We start from the raw sequence: 23,262 nt of genomic DNA, 5'->3' as shown, positions 1-23,262 counted from the left end.
TATATATATATATATATATATATATATATATATATATATATATATATATATATATATATATATATATATATATATATATATATATATATATATATATATATATATATATATATATATATATATATATATATATATATATATATATATATATATATATATATATATATATATATATATATATATATATATATATATATATATATATATATATATATATATATATATATATATATATATATATATATATATATATATATATATATATATATATATATATATATATATATATATATATATATATATATATATATATATATATATATATATATATATATATATATATATATATATATATATATATATATATATATATATATATATATATATATATATATATATATATATATATATATATATATATATATATATATATATATATATATATATATATATATATACAGTAAGGTCCCGAGTTAGTAAGGTCAGAGTTACGTTCCTGAAACATGACGTAAGTCGATTTTGTACGTAACTCGAGTTTTTGTACTTTCAAAGCATATTATCGAGTTTTCAACCAATAATTTTTATGGTTATTCAGGTAAGTAAAAGGTTATATTGTTATATTGGTATATTATTTACAACTATGTAGGAATATATTGATTAGGGCCGCGAACGCAAAGGACTGCAGGTTGCCGAGAGGGCGGCCTGAGGCCGCCAGGAGGGTGGGCAGGTCGAATGTTGTGACGCCCAGGGCGGACAGCTGGGAGCTTTGTGGAGTGCGGTAGGAGTAGAAGCGTTATATAAGTAAAAGGTTATATTGTTATATTATTTACAAGTATGTAGGAATATGAAACACAAGCTTGTTTTTGTTGTTGATTAGGGCCGCGAACGCGAAGGACTGCATGTTGCCAGAGGGGTGGACGCCTGAGGCCGCCAGGAGGGTGGGCAGGTCGAATGTTGTGACGCCCAGGGCGGACAGCTGGGAGCGAGTGCAGTGCGGTGGGAGTAGAAGCGTGGGCAGCGGGCAGGAAATGCAATAGGAAAGGGCAATAGGGATCAGCAGACAAGCGCAGACGGTGCAAGTGAGCTGCGAGTGTCGTGTGGCCCCAGGCTCCGGAGTTGTTATTGTTGTGATAGGTGCGTGAGCCCTCAAGGTCGTCAACCTCCCCGTTGTCATGGTAACGGGCTTCCCATTTTCTTCTTCACTCCCTTACACACAGCTGCTGCCTCCTTCTCATGTCTTTTAATTATGTCCACTTTTTCTTGTAGCGTAATGGTTTTCCTTTTCTTAGCATCACTGCTATCACTCAGGAGTTTTCTTTTGGTGCCATTGAGCAAGATACTAAGATAGTCAGCAAACGCAGATGTAGGAACACTCTTGCCAGGGGCGACGGTGTGGTGGAACTGAGGCACGAGAGTGTTATTGTATTCAAGCATGAGGTGGGCGGTGTGGTGGATAACCACTAGTGACGCCTGGCCAACAATAACAATAAACTTTACGATTTATAAATGTTCAATTTTTTAAATCTTAAATTGCCTTATAGTGGACTGACGTAAGTGCGAGTTTGATGTAACTTGAAACCGGCGTAACTTTACTGTATATATATATATATATATATATATATATATATATATATATATATATATATATATATATATATATATATATATATATATATATATATATATATATATATATATATATATATATATATATATATATATATATATATATATATATATATATATATATATATATATATATATATATATATATGTATATAACTGCGGTGACCCGTGGGCGTGTGGAGCAGCGGAAGGAGAGACCCTTTGTTTATTTGTGTGTGTGTGTGTGTATATATATATATATATATATATATATATATATATATATATATATATATATATATATATATATATATATATATATATATATATATATATATATATATATATATATATATATATATATATATATATATATATATATATATATATATTATATAGAGATAGATAGATAGACAGATAGATAGATATTTATGTATACACACTTAACCCTCGGCTATCGTGCCCAATTGGGGCTGATATAGCCGCGCCATAGCTGAAAATGCGATAGCCGAATTGATCTTGGCGGGAAGGCGGTTTTGGCCAATGAGTGCTCAGATATTCCATTACGTCATGACGGGGCACGCGATAACAGGCATCTGAGGTCGCGATAAGGAAATTTTAGCAGCTTTTCATGGGTGCGCAATAGCAGTAAAACGCAATAGCCGAAGTTGCGATAGCCGAGGGTTGACTGTATATATATATATATATATATATATATATATATATATATATATATATATATATATATATATATAAGTCCCTACCCGAGAGTAAGGGGGATAACCCATACGACCCTACTTTCGAGAAAAACGTGTTCCAAGTTTTTCACTTTTTACGGTAATGAAAACGGTCACAATGTATAACTATTATATACGAAATGAAAGGTCTGGCTTAGCTTTTTCTCGCTAATGATTTTTATTACATAATAATAATTTTTAAGCTCACACCAGTACGTTTTGTTTACCCCCTTACCCGAATACGTCATAAAATATTATTCCTTTTATTGTATTACTGATTATAAGCATTCTATGGTTGACTCTCATCCTTTATACTGGCTTGAGACAGTTAAGTTCATCATTAAGAACTTCTTTTTGTTCTAAATAATGCCCTTAGCAGATGTTTTCTTCCCAACAGCTTCAAAGCACTTCTTGAGGCAGGTACAGGGACTTGCAACTCTCACAGCAGGAACTAACTTCTTGGACTTAATGGTGACGTATTCCTGGCCAGAGTCATGCCGTCTCTTAGCTACATTCTTGGCCCACATAGATATGGCGCCGTTCTTTTTTAGCTGGGCAGTCCACTTGTCGCTGTCAGAAGGCTGCTGTGGCACTTCTGTATACAATGAATCCGTGAATTCATCGCTGTAGGAGGACATTCCGATCTATTTACTGCAGGAATGTGGAAAAAACAGGACAAGGTGCATGCTGAGTGACAGCTTCAGCTAGTCTGTTTACATGAACAGACTAGCCGCTCTCCCGCCCACTGCCTCCTACGCCACGTAGGAGGCAGTGGGCGGGAGAGCGGCGAGCGTGATTGGCTGGCTGTGGGGGCGTGATTAAATCCTCCACACTGATTGGTTCAGCACCTCCATCCACGTGTGAGGCTTGTCCCTTTTTCACGCAAGTTTCCGATACTTAGTCTGGCCAAATTTCTTCACCAACTTCCCCGACTTTGAACATTAATTTCGCCATCAGGAAGGTCGAATATTGTGATGTCGACACCTCCACAACAATTTTACACCCTTTATCGAGGTCGTTGAGGGGAGCCAGAGAGCGGCGGCCTGGGGGATGAACCGGTGGTAGTAGTTAATCATCCCCAGGAATTCCCTGAGTTTCCTGACGGTCATGGGGCGCAGGAAATCCTCAATGGCTGCCACCTTCGGGGGGAGGGGCTCCAGACCCTCCACACTCACCTTGTGGCCCAGAAAGTCCACGGACGGGATGCCCAACAAGCACTTCTGAGGGTGGAGTTTGAAGCCGTGGTCCTGAAGGCAACTAAGCACCTGCCGCAGGTGGACTACATGCTGCCGAGGCGAGGAGGACGCGATGAGAATGTCATTGATGTAAACGACGATGAAGTCCAACCCTCTCAGGACCCCGTCCATGAACTGCTGGAAGGTCTGGGCGGCGTTGCGAAGACCGAAGTTCATAAAGGGGTATTCGAACAATCCGAAGGGCGTAATCACCGCGGTCTTCGGAACGTCGTCCTCTGCCACAGGAATCTGGTGGAAAGCTCGCAGGAGGTCGATCTTCGAGAAGATAGGCTTGCCATGGAGCTTGGTGTGGAAGTCCAGCACGGGGGGTATGGGATATCTGTTGGGGCGGGTCATGCCGTTAAGGGCCCTGTAATCCCTGCAAGCCCGCCATTCTCCATCCTAGGCCTTGGTCACCATGTGAAATGGCGACGCCCAGTTGCTGTCAGATGAGCGCACAATGCCTTCCTCCAGCATGAGGTCAAACTCCTTGCGCGCAGCGTAAAGACGTTCCAGGGGCAGCCGTCGGGGCCGAGCAAAGCACGGGGGACCAGTTGTCACGATGGAGTGCTGTACCCTGTGTTGGACCTGAGACGGGGCGGACTGTGGGGATGTAAGGAGAGAAAACTCCTGGAGGAGGGCCTCGAACTGCGTCGCTTGGCGGAGGGTGGTGAGGGACGGTGTCGGCTGCGCGCAGGGCTCCGCGTGGATGATAGTGGCCGAGGGCTGGTGTAGGAGACATCTGCGGCATGGATCCACCAGGAGGTTGTGAGCAGCGAGAAAATCCATCCCCAGGATTGCCTGCTCCACATCCGCCACCACAAATGCCCACGGGAAACGGCTGCCGAGCAGGAGGGCCACGCGACGCGTCTGGGTCCCATACGTCGCGATCGGGGTGCGGATGGCGGCCAGGAGGTCGTACGCCATACAGGGTTGGGCGCGGCGGTCAGTGTCTGCTGCCGGAACCACACTCACCTCTGCCCCGGAATCCACCAGAAAACGGGCCCCAGAGCAAATGTCTCTCACCCAGAGAAGCAAGCGCTGGCTGGCGGGAAACCACTCTGGGTGCTGCAGCGGAGGTGACGGCGCAGGGGAGTCAAAAGAGCTAGGAGTGGGCTGACGGGGCCCCGGCAGAGGGACCGAGGCAAAGCTCTCCGAGGGCTGCGGAGGAGCGGGCGGCCAGTAGGGATACCTGGCGCCGACCGAAGGCTGCGAAGGGGCACGCCCAGCTGAGACTTGCAGATGGGTGGGCGGTGCGGAAACCCAGCCACCAGTAGGCTGCAGACATGATGGTGGAGGAGACGGAGCCCGGCCATCCCGGGACCACTGCTTCTCCGGCGGGGACGACGTGTGGGCAACAGTAGGCTGTCCAGGGGACGCGGGCCAGCGGCGGAGGCGGTGCAGGTTCCATGGGGCCCGGGGCAGGCTGTACAGCTGGCGGAGACAAGGCGGAGATAGGGCAGCGGGGCAACAGGTCGGGGCAAAGACGAGGAAGAGAGGCAGGGGCAGGCAATGGTGTTAGCGGCCCCCCGCCCGCCCCATTTCCCTGGCATGGCCAAGCACATGGCGGTCGGCAGCTGCGTGCCTCCTCCCCAAAACGCCTGTGGTAGAAACAGACCCCAGCGTCCTTCTGGGTAGGAGAGCGGGCAAGCAGAGCTTCCAGGCGCCGCAGGGAGGCCTCCACCAAAGCAAGGCGGGTCTCGGGGGAGCTGGGCATTGCAGCCTGGGGTGGGTTGTCTGTCGGGGCCTCGGCGTTGACGGGGCACAGGCAGGCCGGGGCGGGGCTCTGCTGGGGGGGCGACACCGCATGGGCCTCATGCACTTAGTCTACGAGGGCTGAGAATTCCTCCAAGGAGAGGGCCTGTGGGGCAGCCGCCAGCTGGAGATGGACAAGCTGCGGCAGGAGAAAGGAGAGTTTGTGGCGCACCATCTCCTCCGACCACGGGAACCCTGCCGCCCTGTTCAGGGCGGACAACCTTGCCAGGAGTGCCGACGGGCGGCCACCGTCATACCGAGTTGAGTCAAGTGCGGCGAAACAGGCCTTGCGGGACCGGCCAAAAGCCCCCGTGATGGCCGACTTAAGGGCGCCATACCTGTCTGCCTCCGGCAGGTTGGAGAAGACACTGTACAGACGAGTGACCACTTCTGAGGGGAGTGCCCGGACAACCACCTAGTATCGCTGAAGATCTTGGAGGTCCGCGCCGGCCCACACAGCTTCGAGGTGCAGGAACCAGGCCTTGACATCATAGGTGAAGGGCGGCATACGCAATATGTCACTGAATGCACTGCACTGCTCCATGACGCGTCAAGGCTACACTCTCGGGGTCACCAAATGTAATATTCTCTGACTAGAGATGTACATTACTGCTGTTTATTAGCGTACACAAAAGCGAGCGGAGATGAGTCGAGCGGTGCGTATGTCCTGGAGTTTCGGTGCTGACTGGGGAGTCCTCGGCTGAGCATCCGGCCCGTGACCTCACACCGTCCAGCTGGGGTCAGGTCACTGTACCTGGCCCGGCTTAGGTAGTTCCACACCTGAGCCGGATTAGCGTGGTGGTAGTAGTAGTGGTAGCAGCAGCAGTAGTAGTAGTAGTAGTAGTAGTAGTAGTAGTAGTAGTAGTAGTAGTAATAGTAGTAATAGTAGTAGTAGTAGTAGCTGCAGTAGTAGTGTAGTTCACTACACAACATTTCTAATAGCTTTTTACAAACCTTGCCCACAAGAAAGAATTGTTTTGTTATGCATTAAGTGAAATCTTACATGGAATACCAAAAAATAAAGCAGAGATGAGATCAGAAACAGACGATGTGGAGATTCGCAGCGATTTGGCCACTTCTTCTTCTTGTGACCTTTTTAGCTTGGCGTGTTGTCTTTTCTTATGATATTTGTTTCCACTCCTCTATTGCCTGCTATAATGGATATCATATCTTAGTATTCATATACACTCATGCCATGAGGATAACTTCGACTCCGTGCCACTGAGTGATAGTGAATTATTAATGAAATACCGCGGTATTTCATAACCGTCCCCTCATGCGGATGGGATGTTCCACCTGTAGTGTCATGGGGGTTGCCAGATGTCTTTTCCAAGATGGAAAAATGTGAGCCTAGACCGAGATGAAATAGCAAAACTGGCAACTCAGCTCGTGGACAGTGTTGCCTGATACATACACTCACCCTCCGACTTGAGTAAGAAAACGGGAAGTTTAAAGAAGTGGCGCAAAATATCGTGATTACGTGAACGATCACTGCCACATAAAAACGTATCGATGCGATCGTTCATGAATGATCACCGCCGCACAAGGGTTAAAAAAAAAAAAACGCTAAGTAAATAGTGTGAAAATTATGAAAGAACACTCACAGGACATGAGATCCGCAGCAAATATGTAGATACTAACTCAGCAGAAGCTGAACCGATGCACTTTTTGCCCAGTTTTTATGCCATATAATAGTATAAAAATTAATAATACAGGCAACCCCCCTTAACGAAGGGGTTACGATTCTAAAAAACCCTTTCGTTAAGCAAGCCAATTATAACAAGTTTAACCCCTGACTTGAACTTCCATTGAAAGTAAACAAAGTGAGAGTGCATCATAGTACAGTGAAAGGTTTAAAGAAAGCAAAAACTATGAAGTTAAACATTTAGGCAGTTTAATTTAAGTCATTATAATGTACAATAATGTATGTATGTATGAAAGTATATAATGTTGATGATCTTAAATTTATGAAGGGAGGGAGAGTGAAACGGGAAAGACACTAACCGGCAACCTGTGGAATGTAAGCAAAGGGCGCATCATTGTATCACATACAAAACTTATGTACCACATTTCCACAAGGCTTTCCATTTTATCCATTGTAGAGTCACAAGTTCAGGTGGTTCTTTTAGCTTGCAAGGAAGATACGGTCTCACCAGCCTTCTTAATAAAGTCTGCAGATTTGAAAATAGTAGAGACAGTAGATGGAGTCAAGATAGTGGCAAGCAATGCTATTAGTTTTCTCGCCTCTCTTGTGTCTGTGAATAATATCCAGCTTCACTTCGAGAGTAAGAGACTACCTGGTCTTCTTAGCAACGCTAGGTGACATTGCAGGGTGTTTTGATGCTAAGTTGAGCGAGGGAAGACAACCTGCTGCTGACGCTGTTATTGTTTTGAACAGGGAGAGTGAGTGGTGCGCGTTGTGCACGAGAGGTGCTGGTGTATTCAAAAGCCTGTCGGCTTGCGTGATACGGCGAGGCTTTCAAACTTGGAAAAAATTACCTGGATAAAACTTCTTTAAAGCGAGTTTGGTGTTTGTTAAACGAGCAGATGGTAGTAAAATGAAACCTTTGTTGTAGCGAAATTTCATTGTGTGAACTTTCATTAAGCAGGGGTTGCCTGTACAGAATAAGAAAATTACTTAATCAAGAATCATAATAATAGCATAAAAAGAGCAATCGTAATAACAATCACAATAACATGAATAAAAGTCTTCATACAAAACAGTGCAATTGGAACTTGCAAACACTGACATAATAAATAGCAAAGCGGTTGTTTGAAAAGACTGGATTTCACAAAAAATCTAATTGGCAGAAGTCATGATCCTTTTGAAATAAAAGCTAAAATGAAGCATAGTTGTCTCTAGTGCCCTTCACTGCAAGGTGGAGGCAATTTTGTTCAGAGATTTAGTGCATTCATTAAAAGTGCTCCCCTTATTGTAGCAAAGTAGGTATTGATCATACAGAATTTCCTGAGTTTTCAATGATATACACACATGGCTTATTGTTCTACACAGAATAACATGGCACAACAGGCCTCATCATTACTCCAAAATCATACTAACACTAAAAAGAGTTTTTAAGTCACCTTGAGCCACTCTCCATCAGTGTGTTCTTTACTCCTTTGAGGGCTGTGGTGTCCAAGGGCTTGTTCTCTATAGAATTCAGAAGGAGGGTGCTGAAATTCTCAAGATCAAAGGCTGAGGAGGAGAGGAGTTCTGGCAAGCTGAAAAGCACTGGCTCATCCACCATGGAGTCATCCTCTAGCTGCACACTGCCGCTATCCCCAAAGGAGGTCTGGCTGTCTCGGCTGCAACAATATTTTAAAGTTGAGGGGAAGAAATATCAGTTTACAGGATAATGTAGTGAAAAATTAATGAAGTGGAAGCTTGTAATGGCTACCTCTACCAAAAGACTTAAGAAACTCTAAGAAACATTTTGGCCTACAAGTCAAGAGCAATCAACTTCTACAACATTCACAATCTTATATTTAATTTTCAATCTGTAGAGCACCATCTCTACTTTAATAAACCTCATTTCCTTCTCGCCAAAAGACAGGGGCCTGTTCCAGGGCAGGCTCACCTCTCTGTGTCACCCTCTTGCTGTCTGAGACTTAGTTACCCACAAGTTTGTGTGGCAAGAGCCACCAGCCAGTAGCACACGGCACCAGCCAAAACAGACATCCTGATAAAACTGTCCGATGTCGCTTGTGCATCGCAGAGGAGCTCTATTTATGATCCAATTATAGATGCTGTAGACATTATTCACAGAAGAAATGAAGCTTTAAAGAGGTGAGAAGAGGTGAGAGGAAAATAGAGATCACAGAGTCCAGTGAGATTCAGGGATTACTATATACAGATGAATGGAACTGATTCGACAATCAAATACTTCTCACTGCAGGGGAGGAGGGGGGGTAGGCATACTATCTCTGAGGCTGTGCAGGGCTAACTGACAGTAACTGATAGTAGCCCCTTTTCTATTCCCTTCTATTTTCTCTATCCTCATTTTCACTCCAAACTATGTGCACAACTCGACTTGCTCCTGTGCCCACACACTTAAGGTGGCGTACCATTATTTTCCAAAGAATTTAGGAAGTTTTTTTTTTTCAGAGAATTTAGGAAGAATATTGTGTTTCCTCTCTAAAATACAAATATGGTGTTGGCAACACTCTCTCAAAGTTTCATGGTGAAATGATTTTTCTAAATTGGTTTTTATTAGCAAAATAGATAAATTATTGCAACCACTGGTAACCCAGTTACACAGATAATGTTTCCTTATTGGTCATTGAACTAGAATCTGCTTTTTTATACTTTTTTATAGTGGAACTGAAGCATTACTTTCTAGCTGCATTTAGAAGCCAAATTCAGTTGCTTTGAGCATCAGAATGTTTGTTGTCTGTTCTTCAGTGGTCTGTGAACTTTACTGGGCAGAGTGTGGGTGTGATGCTTATTAGCAATATAAACTTTATACTTATTTACGGTCTGTGGATTTTCCTATAATGATTAATTAAATTTCCATGTCATTCTCTATTCAATAATAAAGCATTTGGTACATGTACAAAAACACTAACAAGCAAATCTACTCTTTGGGAAGCTGTAATCTTACAAGAATCTTCACTACATAGATTAGCTACATAGATGACATCCTTGGACTCACACTAACAGTATCACTATCTCTCACCTCCAAAAGCATGAAAGTAAATAAGAGGTAGCAGTGAAGAGAAAGGAGAAAGTATTGGCACCAAGATCATAAATTTGGCATGTGTTTAAATAATGGCCTTGAAACATATAAACCTTCTAGTCCTCACCTGAATTTTTTTTTTTTTTTCATTCAGAAGGCTATAACTTTGTTAGTTTTTAACAAAATTAAGTGATCATTGTTTTGATGTAAAGAAGAAATTTGTTTCTATTTTTCTTGAGTTATAAAAAATATATTCAGCTTCAGACATTTTTTACCATTTTATTTTCTCTAAATCACTGGGTTGTCAGAGAACTTGTAAGTAAGAAATATTTAAGCTGATTTGGAGAGTGCTTATTATTATTCTAGAAATTATTCTACAATACTTATTCCTTCAAAAAATGCAGAGAACAAAGCACTCAAAGAAAATGACTTGATACAGTAGGGAAACAAACGTAGTACATAAAATTTGCATAAATATTCATTGTTCTAAAAGTGCAGAACGTGAATAATATTTCATTATATAATGGCCTTATCCATAAGCTAACCAAAGCAGTAGATTGCATTCTTATGTTCCACACGTGTAAATTTTTTATGCAACCGTGATGCACCCTTAAATCTTTCTTACAAGTTTTCCACCATCTGGATTTGATTTCAGACTCATTCTCAAACTAAATTTATCTGTGCTGTCTACCTCTCTCTCCTACCTCCTTTGACTATAAGAAATTCTTTGACTAATTACCTTAAAAAATAGAGCACATTCTCTCTTTCTATCATTTTGAAGAGATCTCCATCCTTCCACATTTCAATGTTCTTTACTACCTTTGGCTTTCCTCTCCCTTCACTGACCATCCTGGTGAACTAGCTAGCCTTCAACTTTGTTATCTTCAATGACCTCAAGCAACTGGTGCAACAACCTATTCATAATCCTGACAGTCTTGGAGATATGCTTAACATTCTTGACTTTTTCCTTACTTCAAATCCTTCTGCTTATACTGTTACCCTATCTTCTTCACTGGTTTCGTCCTTTCAATCTCATATCAGTATCTTGTCTTATTTTTTTCAATCCCTCCTCAGGATCTCCCAAAGCGGAGGTGCCTCTGGCATTTTGCCTCTGGCAGTTGAGGGGCCCTAAGGAGGTACTATGCTGCTTTTCCTTAGAATAACTACTGCTTCCATATCAGTGACTAATCTGTGTATGCTGAAAGCATATTGGTGATGATAGTGCAATTGGAGCCATACATTCCTCACTCTTTCTCTCAACCTAAACTTTCAAACCTTGGTTCAACACAGCCTTTTCTTGTGCTATACATGATAGAAAGGTTGCCCAAAAAAGGTAAGTGATCCTTCCATCACCTGAATCTCACGTGCTTTATATTTCTGCCAGAAATCATGCCGTCTTTTCTCAAAGTTGCTAAATGCTCCTTCATTAATAAAAAAAATATAAATCTTTTAAAATCATTTACCCTTGAGACTTCAGGTATCTGACCAAAAATATCTCCAATAACTTTACTTTTTCATTTTTCTCTCCTTTATTTAATTCTCATGGCACTACTGCCATCTCATCTGTCTCTAAAGCTAAATTCTTCTCTCAAATCTTTACTAATAACTCTATCTTGGATGATTTTGGGCTTGCTCCTTCCTTTCCTTTTCTCTCTGACCATTTCATACCTTTGATTAATATTGTTTGCAGTGATGGTTTCCATCCCAAAACTGGCCTAAATTCTCAGAAGCATGTGATGGTTTAACCTACCAGCACATAAAGGATGTGCTTCGGGCCCCATGCTTTAGGGGTCCCTGCGGCAATGTGAATAAGGAATCTATTAAGAGTACAAGTGTTAGTGAGCCACACCCCTCCACTAGTGGGTTCGCAGGGATCACCCTAGACGTTTTCATGGATGGTAACTCATCCTCTGACAAATAACCCCCTCCCCCTTCTCCACTCCTCTTCTATGTTATCTATCACCAGCCTTCACTTACAGTATGTACAAATCAAAATTATAAAAAAGATAACATTGAGATTTTTATAAACTTAAGGTTTTGCTGAGATTAGAATGAATGACCTTACTTATAGGTATCAATAGTCAAATTTCTTTGATACTCGAACAACCATTTGGAACTAATTGAGTTCAAGTATTGAAGTTTTCAATACTCGAACACAAAAGTTTGATTTAATACTCAAAAAAATACCTGATAGTCCATATATGTGGTTGTAAACAAAGGCTCCCTGGCATCCCCCTTCTCCCACAGCCAGTTGTGACTTGTGCTGCCATTGTCATCAGAATAACATTCTTCTGCATTCTATCTGTAGTTTTTCATTTATAAACTTACATTAACACCAATGGCTTATTAGTGGTGAAAATATATAGTAATCAAACAGCCCCACATTTGGTCGTATATGAAGCTTTGTCATCTCCTTTCTCGCAGCTGCCACTGTCCTGTTCTGATACCGTATTACTAGTAATACCAATAACAGCAGTATTACTGTAATAATGGTATACCAGATGCCAGTGGGCATCCCTAGTCCTGCTGCAATCTTGAGAAAAACAACATTATTCTCCATTCTGTCTGTAGTTTTCCATTTAGAAATCAAAGAGGCTTTTTAGTGAAAAATAAGGAATCTGGTGAGAGTGTAGGTGTTAGTGAGCCACAGCACTCCACTAGTGGATTCGCAGAAGAAAAGTTACAAAGACATTTCTATGGATGGTGACTCATCCTCCAGTGACCTCCCTCCTCCTCCATACCCTTCTCCCCTCCTCTTCTAAGTTATCCATCACCAGCCTCCACTTACGGTATGTACAAATCAAAATTATTAAAAAATACATTGAAATTTTTATAAACTTGAGGTTTTGCTAAGATAAGAATGAATTACCTGATTCATAGGTATTGATAGTTGAACTATTTGATACTCTAACAGCCATTTGGAATTTGAGTATTGAGTCTCCACTGTACATATATATATATATATATATATATATATATATATATATATATATATATATATATATATGCAAGCGGGGGTTCCTCTTCTCCTTGTGCTATGGACCCTGCAGCTCCTAAAACCAGCCTTGCTCAGAAGAGTTATGGACCTGATGGAGTCCTTCCTATTATTCTAAAAAGCTGTGCCTCCACGCTTGAACCCTGCCTGGCCAAACTCTTTCAGCTCTGTCTATTGACTTCTACGTTCATGACCTGAGTCCCCCCTTCCCCCAGGGAAGGGGGGAGTCTGGTCACCATGCAGGTGCAAATTCACTCACTTCTTATCTGGTTGCCATAATGGAAGGACATACTGACACTTCTCTGTCTTACTGTGTGTTATATAGCCAAACCAAGGAATTCATCTACACAATTAATAGATACTTCTTAAAAGAAAAAAGCAAATTGAGGACCACTTTTACCCACAAATCAGTGAGGAAGATGACAGCAGATGCAGCTGGTATATCTGAAGACACAGTGAAGAGGATTTGTTCCAGCACAAACAAGATATGCACCACAGCACTATGACCCTATCAGCCTGTATTCACTTTCCCAAAAAAGAACTGCTCTACAACCATAACAAACTTCAATGACTTCGACAAGTGTGTTCTAAGAACAATATTAGAACTCTACACAAGAAGAAAAGTACCTATGCTGCAGAAAATTATCAGTTTCAATTTTAGTTTTATAACCAGCACTTTTACTGTATTCAGTTTACCTATGGTATCTTCATGTCTTGTCTCCCACTTTTTTTTTTTTTTTAGTGGTCATGCATTAAATTAAATAAAGAATAATTATTCCATTTTCTCTGAAGTAATGAGAGATATGGCAACATCGCACAGATTATCAGCCTTGCCCTATGGGTCAGTACATCTTAGTTTCACTATGGAAATTTCACATCTCATCTCTTGCTAAAACAGCTTTTATAAAGTTAGGCATTATTTTTTTCTTATCCCCTCCAAAACTATTAATTCTATACAAGGGCTTATCTGCCTATGTATGGAGTATTCTTTGCATGTATAGGAGGGTTCCACTCACATAATTTTATTAGATAAGGTAGATAAAAAAAATTTCATCTTATCAATTCCTCTCCTCAGACAGAGTGTCTTCAGCCTCTTTCTCAATGCCACAATATTGCATCTTTTACTATCTTCTACTTCCATTTTCATGCTAACTGCCCTTTTGATCTTGCTAACTGCACACCTCCCCTCTTCCTGCAGCCACAACGTTACATCTTTGGATATCTTCTACTACTATTTTGATGCCCTTTGCTCTTCTGATTTTGCTAACTGCACTCCTCCCTTCTTCCTGCAGCCTTGATGTACAAGATTATTTCCTCTCACCCATATTTTGTCCACCTATCTAATGCAAGAGTTAACCAATACTCTCAATCATTCATACTTTTATCTGGTAAAATCTGGAACTCCCTACCTGCTTCTGCATTTTCACCTTCCTATTACTTAACCTCATTTAAGAGGGAGGTTTCAAGACATTCATCCTTTTCTTTTGGCTAATTCTCTGAGACGTGTATGGGGACTGGCAAATGAAGTGAGCCTTTTTTTTTTACTCTTTATGTTATCCATGGCCAGCTTTCCCCTCTTTTATAAAAAAAAATAATAGATTAAGGCAGCAGTAACCTACTTTTGAGCATCACTGGCTGAAGTCTGCACAGAGTCTCCTGAACCATTGCCAGAGTCAGAGCCTGAGGGTTGGTAAGTCTCAGAGAGTCTGGAATGACGCAATGTAGAACTTCCTATGATTTCTTCAGTGTTTTTCACATTATTCTCTGCCTCACTGCTACTGGTGGGAGTCTTGAGATCATCAGTAGATGATCTATCTCTGTTCTCATCCTCATCACCTTCATCTATCTCTGCATAGAGGCGCTCTCCAAGAGGGGCTACTTGAGGAGGCTTTCTTGGCTTGACTTTGAAGGATGGAACACGAGAAGGTTTCGGGGGAGGGGAAGGATGCTCTTCCTCTGCTGGTGTGTCAGATGTCTTGATCTCCTGCTGTGCTGTACTTGTGTCTGCTGGTATGACATGTTCAGAGGCAACTGAGAAGGACTTAGAGGCCATCTTACGAGGCAGTGATTGAGAGGTGAACTTGGCCTGTTCCACACAAGGACGGCTGCCAATCACCCCATCATTACTGCAGCTTTTCTCATCTGATCTTCCTGTAAAAACAAAAAAAACAAAAATGAAAATATAATTTCAGGTAATACATTAAGAGAGAGGCCTGCAAGAAAGGTATATGATGTACAGTGGAACTTTGAAATACAAGCACCTTGACTTACGAGTAATCCAAGATGTGAGTTGTTGTTCAGTCAATTTTTTTGCTTTGATTTTGCAAGCCAGAACTCAAACTATGAGCTAGCTCCAGGTATGCCACTGCTATTTGGTACAGCAACACCAAACATCTGAGGCATTCAGTTCACATCTTTTTTCTATTTCTTTACTCTTGCTGTGGATACATTTCTTGTGTTATGCTAATATTTTGTGCTTTTGATGAAGTTAAATAACTAAATTTCTTTTATCTGACCATTGATCCTAAGCATGTGGCACTATTTAATGACAAATATCTAACACACATATGAAACATTCTGAAAAGGATGACCAACTGTTTTGTGAAATGCCCTGCAGACAAAGTGAAATCTAAAAAATTAAATTAATCAAAAGTGAAGTAAAAAGAAAATGCAGCAATTATGTTCTGCAATAAGTATAGCATTAAGAGTGTAACAAGTAAGTCCAATGATTAAGCAAAGAGTTTATGGCAGATGAAAGTAACTAAAAGGGTCTGAAACAAAACAAACTACTAACATCATTGCCTACCTCCTGCACGCACCTACTCTCCTGTGAGAAACAATTTTTGTAAGCTCCACTTAATCGATATTCTGAAGTGAAGGGAAGGGGCAAGATGTGTTGAGGTAACTTCTCGTGGAATGCACCCCTGATCTCTGAGATAAAACAACGTACTTTATAAAACCAGTTTATCAATTCATATTCTCTTTTGTTACATTTTTATACAATATTTTTGTATTCGTAATTACAGTCAACTCTCGATTTCAATTTAACTTAACTTGATTTGTTTTTGTTTTTTTATGTCCTGCCCAATAGCATCTGTAAGTAACTTGAAAACTATTGGAAGAGCTGTTAAACTTCCCCCTATCAGTGACGCAGGCAGTTTTATTTATAGTAGTACCCATATCACCACCAAAGCACATCTTTGGTGTAACCATCTAGAACCTGGGTATCATGGTGATACGCACGTAAATTCAAACCACTCAACAAATGGCAAAGTTTCAAGGCCATACTTGGTGGGATTTGAACCTACTCTTGGATGTCTGCCTGATCTCATGCTCACCACCTCCCTGAGATACATTTAAGGAGATACATTTAAATAATGCAATTTATTCAATTTAATGCAGGTTAACTCAATTCGATAACACAACACACCTATGCTGCTTCTGGTGGGAATCCCACTGGGCTAGGATCCAAGAAACTTAACGACAAGTAGACCAACTTCTGGCTGCGAAATGGTATCCAGGAACACATACGGGGACATTGTTGCTTCACAAGGTGTTACTGTCTCATATGTACATTTATATTCACAAAATAACAATTCTATTAGCTTTCTACAAGCCCTACCACCAAGAAAGGATCATTTTGTGATGCACTAAATGAGATTTTGTATGGAACACTGACAACAAAACAGGAAATGAGGAGGCATTATTTTGTCTGCCACTGATTAGCAGCAGCCACTTCTTCTTGTGACCCCCTTTGGCTCATGTGTTGGTTTCACCACAATATTTGTGTTTCCACCCCTCTATTGCCTGCTATAATTGATATCATATCTTTGTATTCATATACAATTGTGCCATGGGGATCACCTTGACTTTGTGGCCCTGAGTAATAGTTCAGAGATGCTCTGTTCCTTCTCACAGACCTCATTCCCCAATTAGTCTGGAACTAACATACACCGTGAGTGGATCGTTTCTCTGCATTTTTACATAGTGTCCTATACTATGGCATATCCAAGCATTTCTCAATCTCCTCACAGGAGTTATTCCAAGAAATAAAGAAAGACTGTAACCATTGAAAAGAACTTGAAAGTGTTAGATTGCTAAGCTAGGGGAGAAAACACCTCAGTCCATGTAACAGGACTGAGGGAAAGCATGTTGCATACCATCAAAGCTAAAGAAAATAAGAACATGTGTTTCTATTATTTCCGTAACCTAGTGAAGTATCAATAGTTTTTTTTAAGGTATAAGTAACAAAATCCCCAAAATAGACAGAATTTCCAAGTGGCCAGGAATGTAATGCTCCTCCCTCTTACCATTGTTTTCTATGGGAAAATTACATTTGAATAATGTGATTTTGAATAACACGATGTTTCCAGGAAAGTAACCTTCACGTTAATCAAGAGTTGACTGTACCTTTTTCTTGCCTAAAAACATGTAAAAAAATGTTGGGATGTATTTTTTGAGACTGGAATGGCATTTCCATTGATTTCAAGGGAGAAAATTTGCTTGAGTTACAAGCAAATTAAGGTAGGTGGCACATAAGGTACCTCGACAGTGTAGTCCACTCAGAGCTTGAAAGACTTAGCCAGATCCTCGTCAACAACGGCTATTGGAACAGTGAAATCAACGCAGCGATAAATCGCGCAGAGGACAATTGGTACCGCCAGCCAGCACCCAACACCTCAGAAAAAGAAAACATCAAGATATACTACAGAAACTTCATGTCGCAAGACTACAAAGCGGAAGAGAGAATAATAAAAGACATAATCCACAAAAATGTTAAACCCACAGACCCTGAAAGAAGACTTCAACTCATGATCTATTACAAGAATATGAAGACATCCAATCTACTCATCAAGAATTGACCGTAGCAGAAAAAGACGTCTTTTCAAGAAGACCACGTCATCTATGAGCACACTTGCACCGTTGAGAGCTGTGGACCTCAATCATACAACGGGATGACGCAGACTACACTGTTGAGGCGCCTTACGTGCCACCTACAAGACGGAGCAATCAAGAACCACTACATAACCAAACATTGGTCAAATGTAACGAGACAGAACCTGGAAGAAGGAACAAAAATCCTGGACTGAGAAGGGGAACCAAGAAGGCTGCTCTACTTGGAAGCAATCTACATTACCAACTCTGAAAACTGCATCAACAAACAAGTGCAGAACTTCCAAGTCCTCCCCTCTCTGAAAGAGAAAACCGCCATGCCACAGCACAGCCAATGAGAAGCCGCGGCTCTTCACTACCACCACCCCGCTGCTCAACCAATCAGCAGCCGTGCACCCTTTCAACTCGTCTTTCCTGAGTAAGCTCAGGCGCATATAACGAGCTGAACCAGCCGCTGAAACTCACACAGCCTGAAGATGTTCCCTAGGCAGGAACGAAACGTTGCTACAAGCAATCCAACTTTTGGAGAGCTCCTCGGAGCCATTGCCGCTCAAAAAAGATAATTAATTAGAAAGATAGAGAAGACACAGCAGAAGCTGAACAATGCCGAAATAGCAGTCGCTTTTAATTTTGTCTGTTTAACCCTTAAAGTACGGGGGATTGATTTACTTTCCGTCTGTTACAACGGGGAAAAATCACACCTGTCAAAAGTACTAAAAATATTTTTTCCTTATAAAAACATATTTCTTTGTGTTATTCTGAGTACAATGATGTAATTTTTAACATGTTATGACCTCTGAGAACAAAGTTATTGCATATAAAAAAATTCATGGCAGAACCCGCCGCTAAGAAATACCCCCAAAGCTCAGATAACACTGCACGCTGTCTCTCTCTCTCTCTCTCTCTCTCTCTCTCTCTCTCTCTCCCCTTTTGGGCATTTGAATTTGATGTAGAGGTAGGAACTTTTGCACTTTCATGTCAAGAAAATGCTAACTCAGATATATGAAATGATGTGTAAAACAGGAAAAGAAAAAGAAACCACATATTACAAGTAGTGTGGATTTCTATAATAATTGGAATCTGGCAACTCTTATTAGCAATGGGATTCACATGACTTGGCCGACAAGCACAGTCCTGTAGAGGCAACCAGGGTGACATACATCAGAGCATTGCTGGAGGGGAATAGGCTATGTGAGGAGGTTTATGAACGTTGCTGTGAGGGTTGGTCTGTCTCCCAGATCACTATCAGAATCATTACTGGAGTCTTCACTTTCTTCTGTCTCAGTAAAAAAATCAGTCTTCATTTTCATCACTCTTCAATGTCATTACCGAGTAACACTGACATAACATCACTCGGAGTACCGTTTCCTCCTTCCGGATGACGGGGGTTGCCAGATGTCGCCTCGAAATGGGAAAAGATGACCTATTGTAAGGGAACATATGTCTCAAGGCTCAAGCAGACCTGCGAGAAAAGATGCCAGATACCTCCACTTGCCCCAGGACCAATAGTGAAGGGGAGAGATTCAAATGTTTAGAGCGGAAAAATCATGATTACCGGTACGATCCCTGCCTCTCCACACGCGATGCTACAATTGTACATATACGATCACCATACTTTAAGGGTTAAAAGAGAATCTATTGCCTGGCTACACCAATATAAGACTTTATGAAGAGAATGCCAGAAATACTGATATCGCACTCAAGTTCCGGAGAGAACTTGTAGAACGTGAACTGAATGAAAAACAACTACTCGTCCAACAACTGAAGGAGCAAAAACAAGACATCTTACGGGCATGGCAGGAAGATGTCTCCACTGACCTCAAGGAAGCCATTAACAACACTCTACACAGACTACGTCTTCAACATCGACAAGAAGTAGAATCAAGAAACATCGCGAAACTTTCAAGACTATACGGCGAAAACATCAAGCTCCTTAAACCAACTAGTGGCTTTATCAACCTCATACCCGACCTCGAACTCAAGAAGACCTACTCAATTGCCACTTTATCACAAAACCTCATCAACACCAGAAACGCATCGAACTGAAAGTCCTCCTCAACGATATTCAAAAATTTGAAAAAGCTGGCAAAGTAGAAACTTCAAACAAGCTTCAAGCTTCCATAATAGCAGAGGCATCGAAGCAAAGAGGAACCTTTCACAGTCAACTAGTGCAAAGAAGACACATAGAAGCAGCAAAAGAACTCTATAGTAACGACAATATCGTCATCAAAAAAGCTGATAAGACTGCCGCCTTTGTCTTAATGAAGAAAGAAGAATATTTATCAAAGATGGATGCAATTCTATCAGACGAAACAAAATTCAAGAGAATACCACGTAATCCCACAGACACAATAAAGAAGATCAACGACACATGCAGGAAAATTAACGCGGCTACGAACAGCAGAAATTTCCTCCCCACACTTACAGGGGAATTCTCACCCGGCTACGCCTATGGAAACATCAAAACACACAAGCAAGGAAATCCGCTCCGAACCATCATCTCGCAGATCCCCTCAGCCACATACACGTTGGCTAAGAAGTTGAACGACATCCTGACTCCATTTATACCTAAGGATTACGCTCTCTCCTTTGCACAAGACTTTCTAGAACTACTGAAAGCAGCCTCAGCAACCGAGAACCACATCATCGCCTCCCTTGATGTTGAAAGCTTTTTCACCAACGTCCCTGTCGACAAAATGATTCAACTTATACTCGACCGCGTGAAGACACAAAACCACTCACCATACCTGAAGAACACTTGCGTACCCTCCTCAAAATCTGCACCAAAGAAGCACCCTTCACCCTGTCCCACTATCGTCAAATAGACGGCGTCGCCATGGGGAGCCCCCTGGGGGGTTCTCTTTGCCAATTTTTTCATGGGAAGCATAGAAGCAACTACACTACAAGACCACCGCCCCTCAATCTACGGACGCTACGTCGACGACATCTTCATCAGAGTCAAGGATGCAGACGAACTGCTGAACCTCAAGCAACGCCTCACTACCTCGTCAGGACTCAGCTTTACATACGAAGAAGCAACGGAAGGTCGCCTCCCTTTCCTGGATGTCATGGTTTCAGCTTGCATCTCTGGCTTCAATACAACGGTGTATGTCAAAGACACCAACAAAGGACTCTGCCTCAACGGTAATAGCAAGTGCCTGGAACGCTACACAAGATCTACAATCAACGCCTACATCCACAGAGCACTCTACCATTGCTCCTCCTTGAAAAGCGTCCACTCAGAGCTTGAAAGACTCAGCCAGATCCTCGTCAACAACGGCTATCAGAATAGCGACATCAATGCAGTGAAAAATCGCACAGTGAACAATTGGTACCGTCAGCCAGCACCCAACGCCACAGAAAAAGAAAACATCAAGTTATACTACAGAAACTTCATGTCGCAAGACTACAAAGCGGAAGAGAGAATAATAAAAAACATAATCCACAAAAATGTTAAACCCACAGATCCTGAAAGAAGACTTCAACTCACGATCTACTACAAGAATATGAAGACATCCAATCTACTCATCAAGAATCGACCGCAGCAGAAAAAGACATCTCTTCAAGAAGACCACGTCATCTATGAGCACACTTGCACTGTTGAGGGCTGTGGACCTCAATCATACATCGGGATGACGCGGACTACACTGTCGAGGCACCTTACGTGCCACCTACAAGACGGAGCAATCAAGAACCACTACACAACCAAACATCAGTCAAACGTAATGAGACAGAACCTGGAAGAAGGAACAAAAATCCTGGACCGAGAAGGGGGCCAAAGAAGGCTGCTCTACTTGGAAGCAATCTACCTTACCAACTCTGAAAACTGCATCAAAAACAAGTGCAGAACTTCCAAGTTCTCCCCTCTCTGAAACAGAAAACCGCCACGCCACAGCACAGCCAATGAGAAACCGCGGCTCTTCCCTACCACCTCCCCGCTGCTCAACCAATCAGCAGCCGTCCACCCTTTCAACTCGTCTTTTCTGAGTAAGCTCAGATGCATATAACGAGCTGAACCAGCCGCTGAAACTCACGCAGCCTGAAGATGTTCCCTATGCAGGAACAAAATGTTGCTACAAGCAATCCAAGTTTTGGAGAGCTCCTCGGAGCCATTGCCGCTCAAAAAAAAAGATTAATTAGAAAGGTAGAGAAGACACAGCAGAAGCTGAACAATGCCGAAATAGCAGTCACTTTTAATCTCGTCTGTTTAATAGAGAATATATATATATATATATATATATATATATATATATATATATATATATATATATATATATATATATATATATATAGTGGTACCTTGGAATACAAACTTAATCCGTTGAAAATTTTGTTCTTACTCCGAAACATTCTTACTCCAAAGCATCAAAATACATGTATTCTTATGGAAATAATTATAATTCATTCCAAACCACCTCCCAAGACCAAAAAAATTCTAGTTTCCACCTAATTTCTTACTTTTTGAATACTATTACTATACATACTACTACTATTATGCTATAACTATAAAAGATAGGAAAATAAAGCAGGAAAGTAAGCAAAATGTTAAATAATGAAAATTCAACTTCTCGTGGTCAGAAACAAGTGTCACCACATCCTCATGTGACTCCATCAAGCCCGCACCGCACACTCTTATATAAGCCAATAAGTTTTTTTTCTTTGATATACTGCATTCATTATGGAAAATAAATCAGTGAAGTAAGCAAATTGTAATTTGAAAATTCAACTTCTTTGCGGTCAGAAACAAGCGTCAACATTTCCTGGTCAAGATGGTCCCTCGTCAAGGCGGCCCCTGACCATGACAGCTTTCCCCGACAGCCCTTTGGAGGAGATGGAGACCCCTTCATAGGAATCCGGACAGTGGGATGAGGGATGTTCACCAACTAGTGGTCCCAAAGGTGTGTACGGAGGACTTATTAAACCTAGCCCATACCACTCCATTTTCAGGTCACATGGGTATTCGCAAGACACTGGACTGTCTGCGAGTGGAATTTTTCTGGCCTTTTATGGCAGCGGATGTGGCCAACTTCATAAAGTGTTGCCACACATGCCAAGTATGTTGTTGGTCCTCTCCCTCGTACCTCAAGTGGTTTTCAGTATATCTTGACCATACTTGACCCATCAACTCGTTATCCAGAAGCGGTTCCTCTCAGAAATATCAAAGTCAGAGGTATAATTAAGGCGGAGAGTGGAGTTCCACAGGGATCAGTGTTGGCACCAGTAATGTTTACGGTCTACATAAATGACATGGTGGATGGGGTGTCCAGTTATGTGAGCCTATTTGCAGACGATGCAAAATTGTTAAGAAAAGTGAGATGTGACAAAGATTGCGAACTACTCCAGGAAGACTTGGACAGAATATGGAA

General features: G+C 41.6%; 1 protein-coding gene across 10 annotated transcripts in view; it reads right to left on the bottom strand.

The window, feature by feature from the left end:
- Positions 1 to 23,262, bottom strand: part of LOC123504736 (SH2 domain-containing protein 3C-like) — a 315,439-nt gene that overhangs the window by 63,232 nt on the left and 228,945 nt on the right. For all 10 annotated transcript variants that reach the window (XM_045255494.1, XM_045255495.1, XM_045255499.1 and 7 more), the window contains 2 exons: positions 14,623 to 15,154; positions 8,417 to 8,638 (listed from right to left, as the gene is read on the bottom strand). In XM_045255494.1, the coding sequence (XP_045111429.1) occupies positions 8,417 to 8,638; positions 14,623 to 15,154 (754 nt within the window). The remainder of the gene's footprint in view (positions 1 to 8,416; positions 8,639 to 14,622; positions 15,155 to 23,262) is intronic.

This window comes from Portunus trituberculatus, chromosome 17 (genome assembly GCF_017591435.1).
Source record: "Portunus trituberculatus isolate SZX2019 chromosome 17, ASM1759143v1, whole genome shotgun sequence".
NCBI lineage: Eukaryota > Metazoa > Arthropoda > Malacostraca > Decapoda > Portunidae > Portunus > Portunus trituberculatus.
Note: the sequence above shows the minus strand (reverse complement) of the source record. Positions and strands in the feature narration are given on the sequence as shown.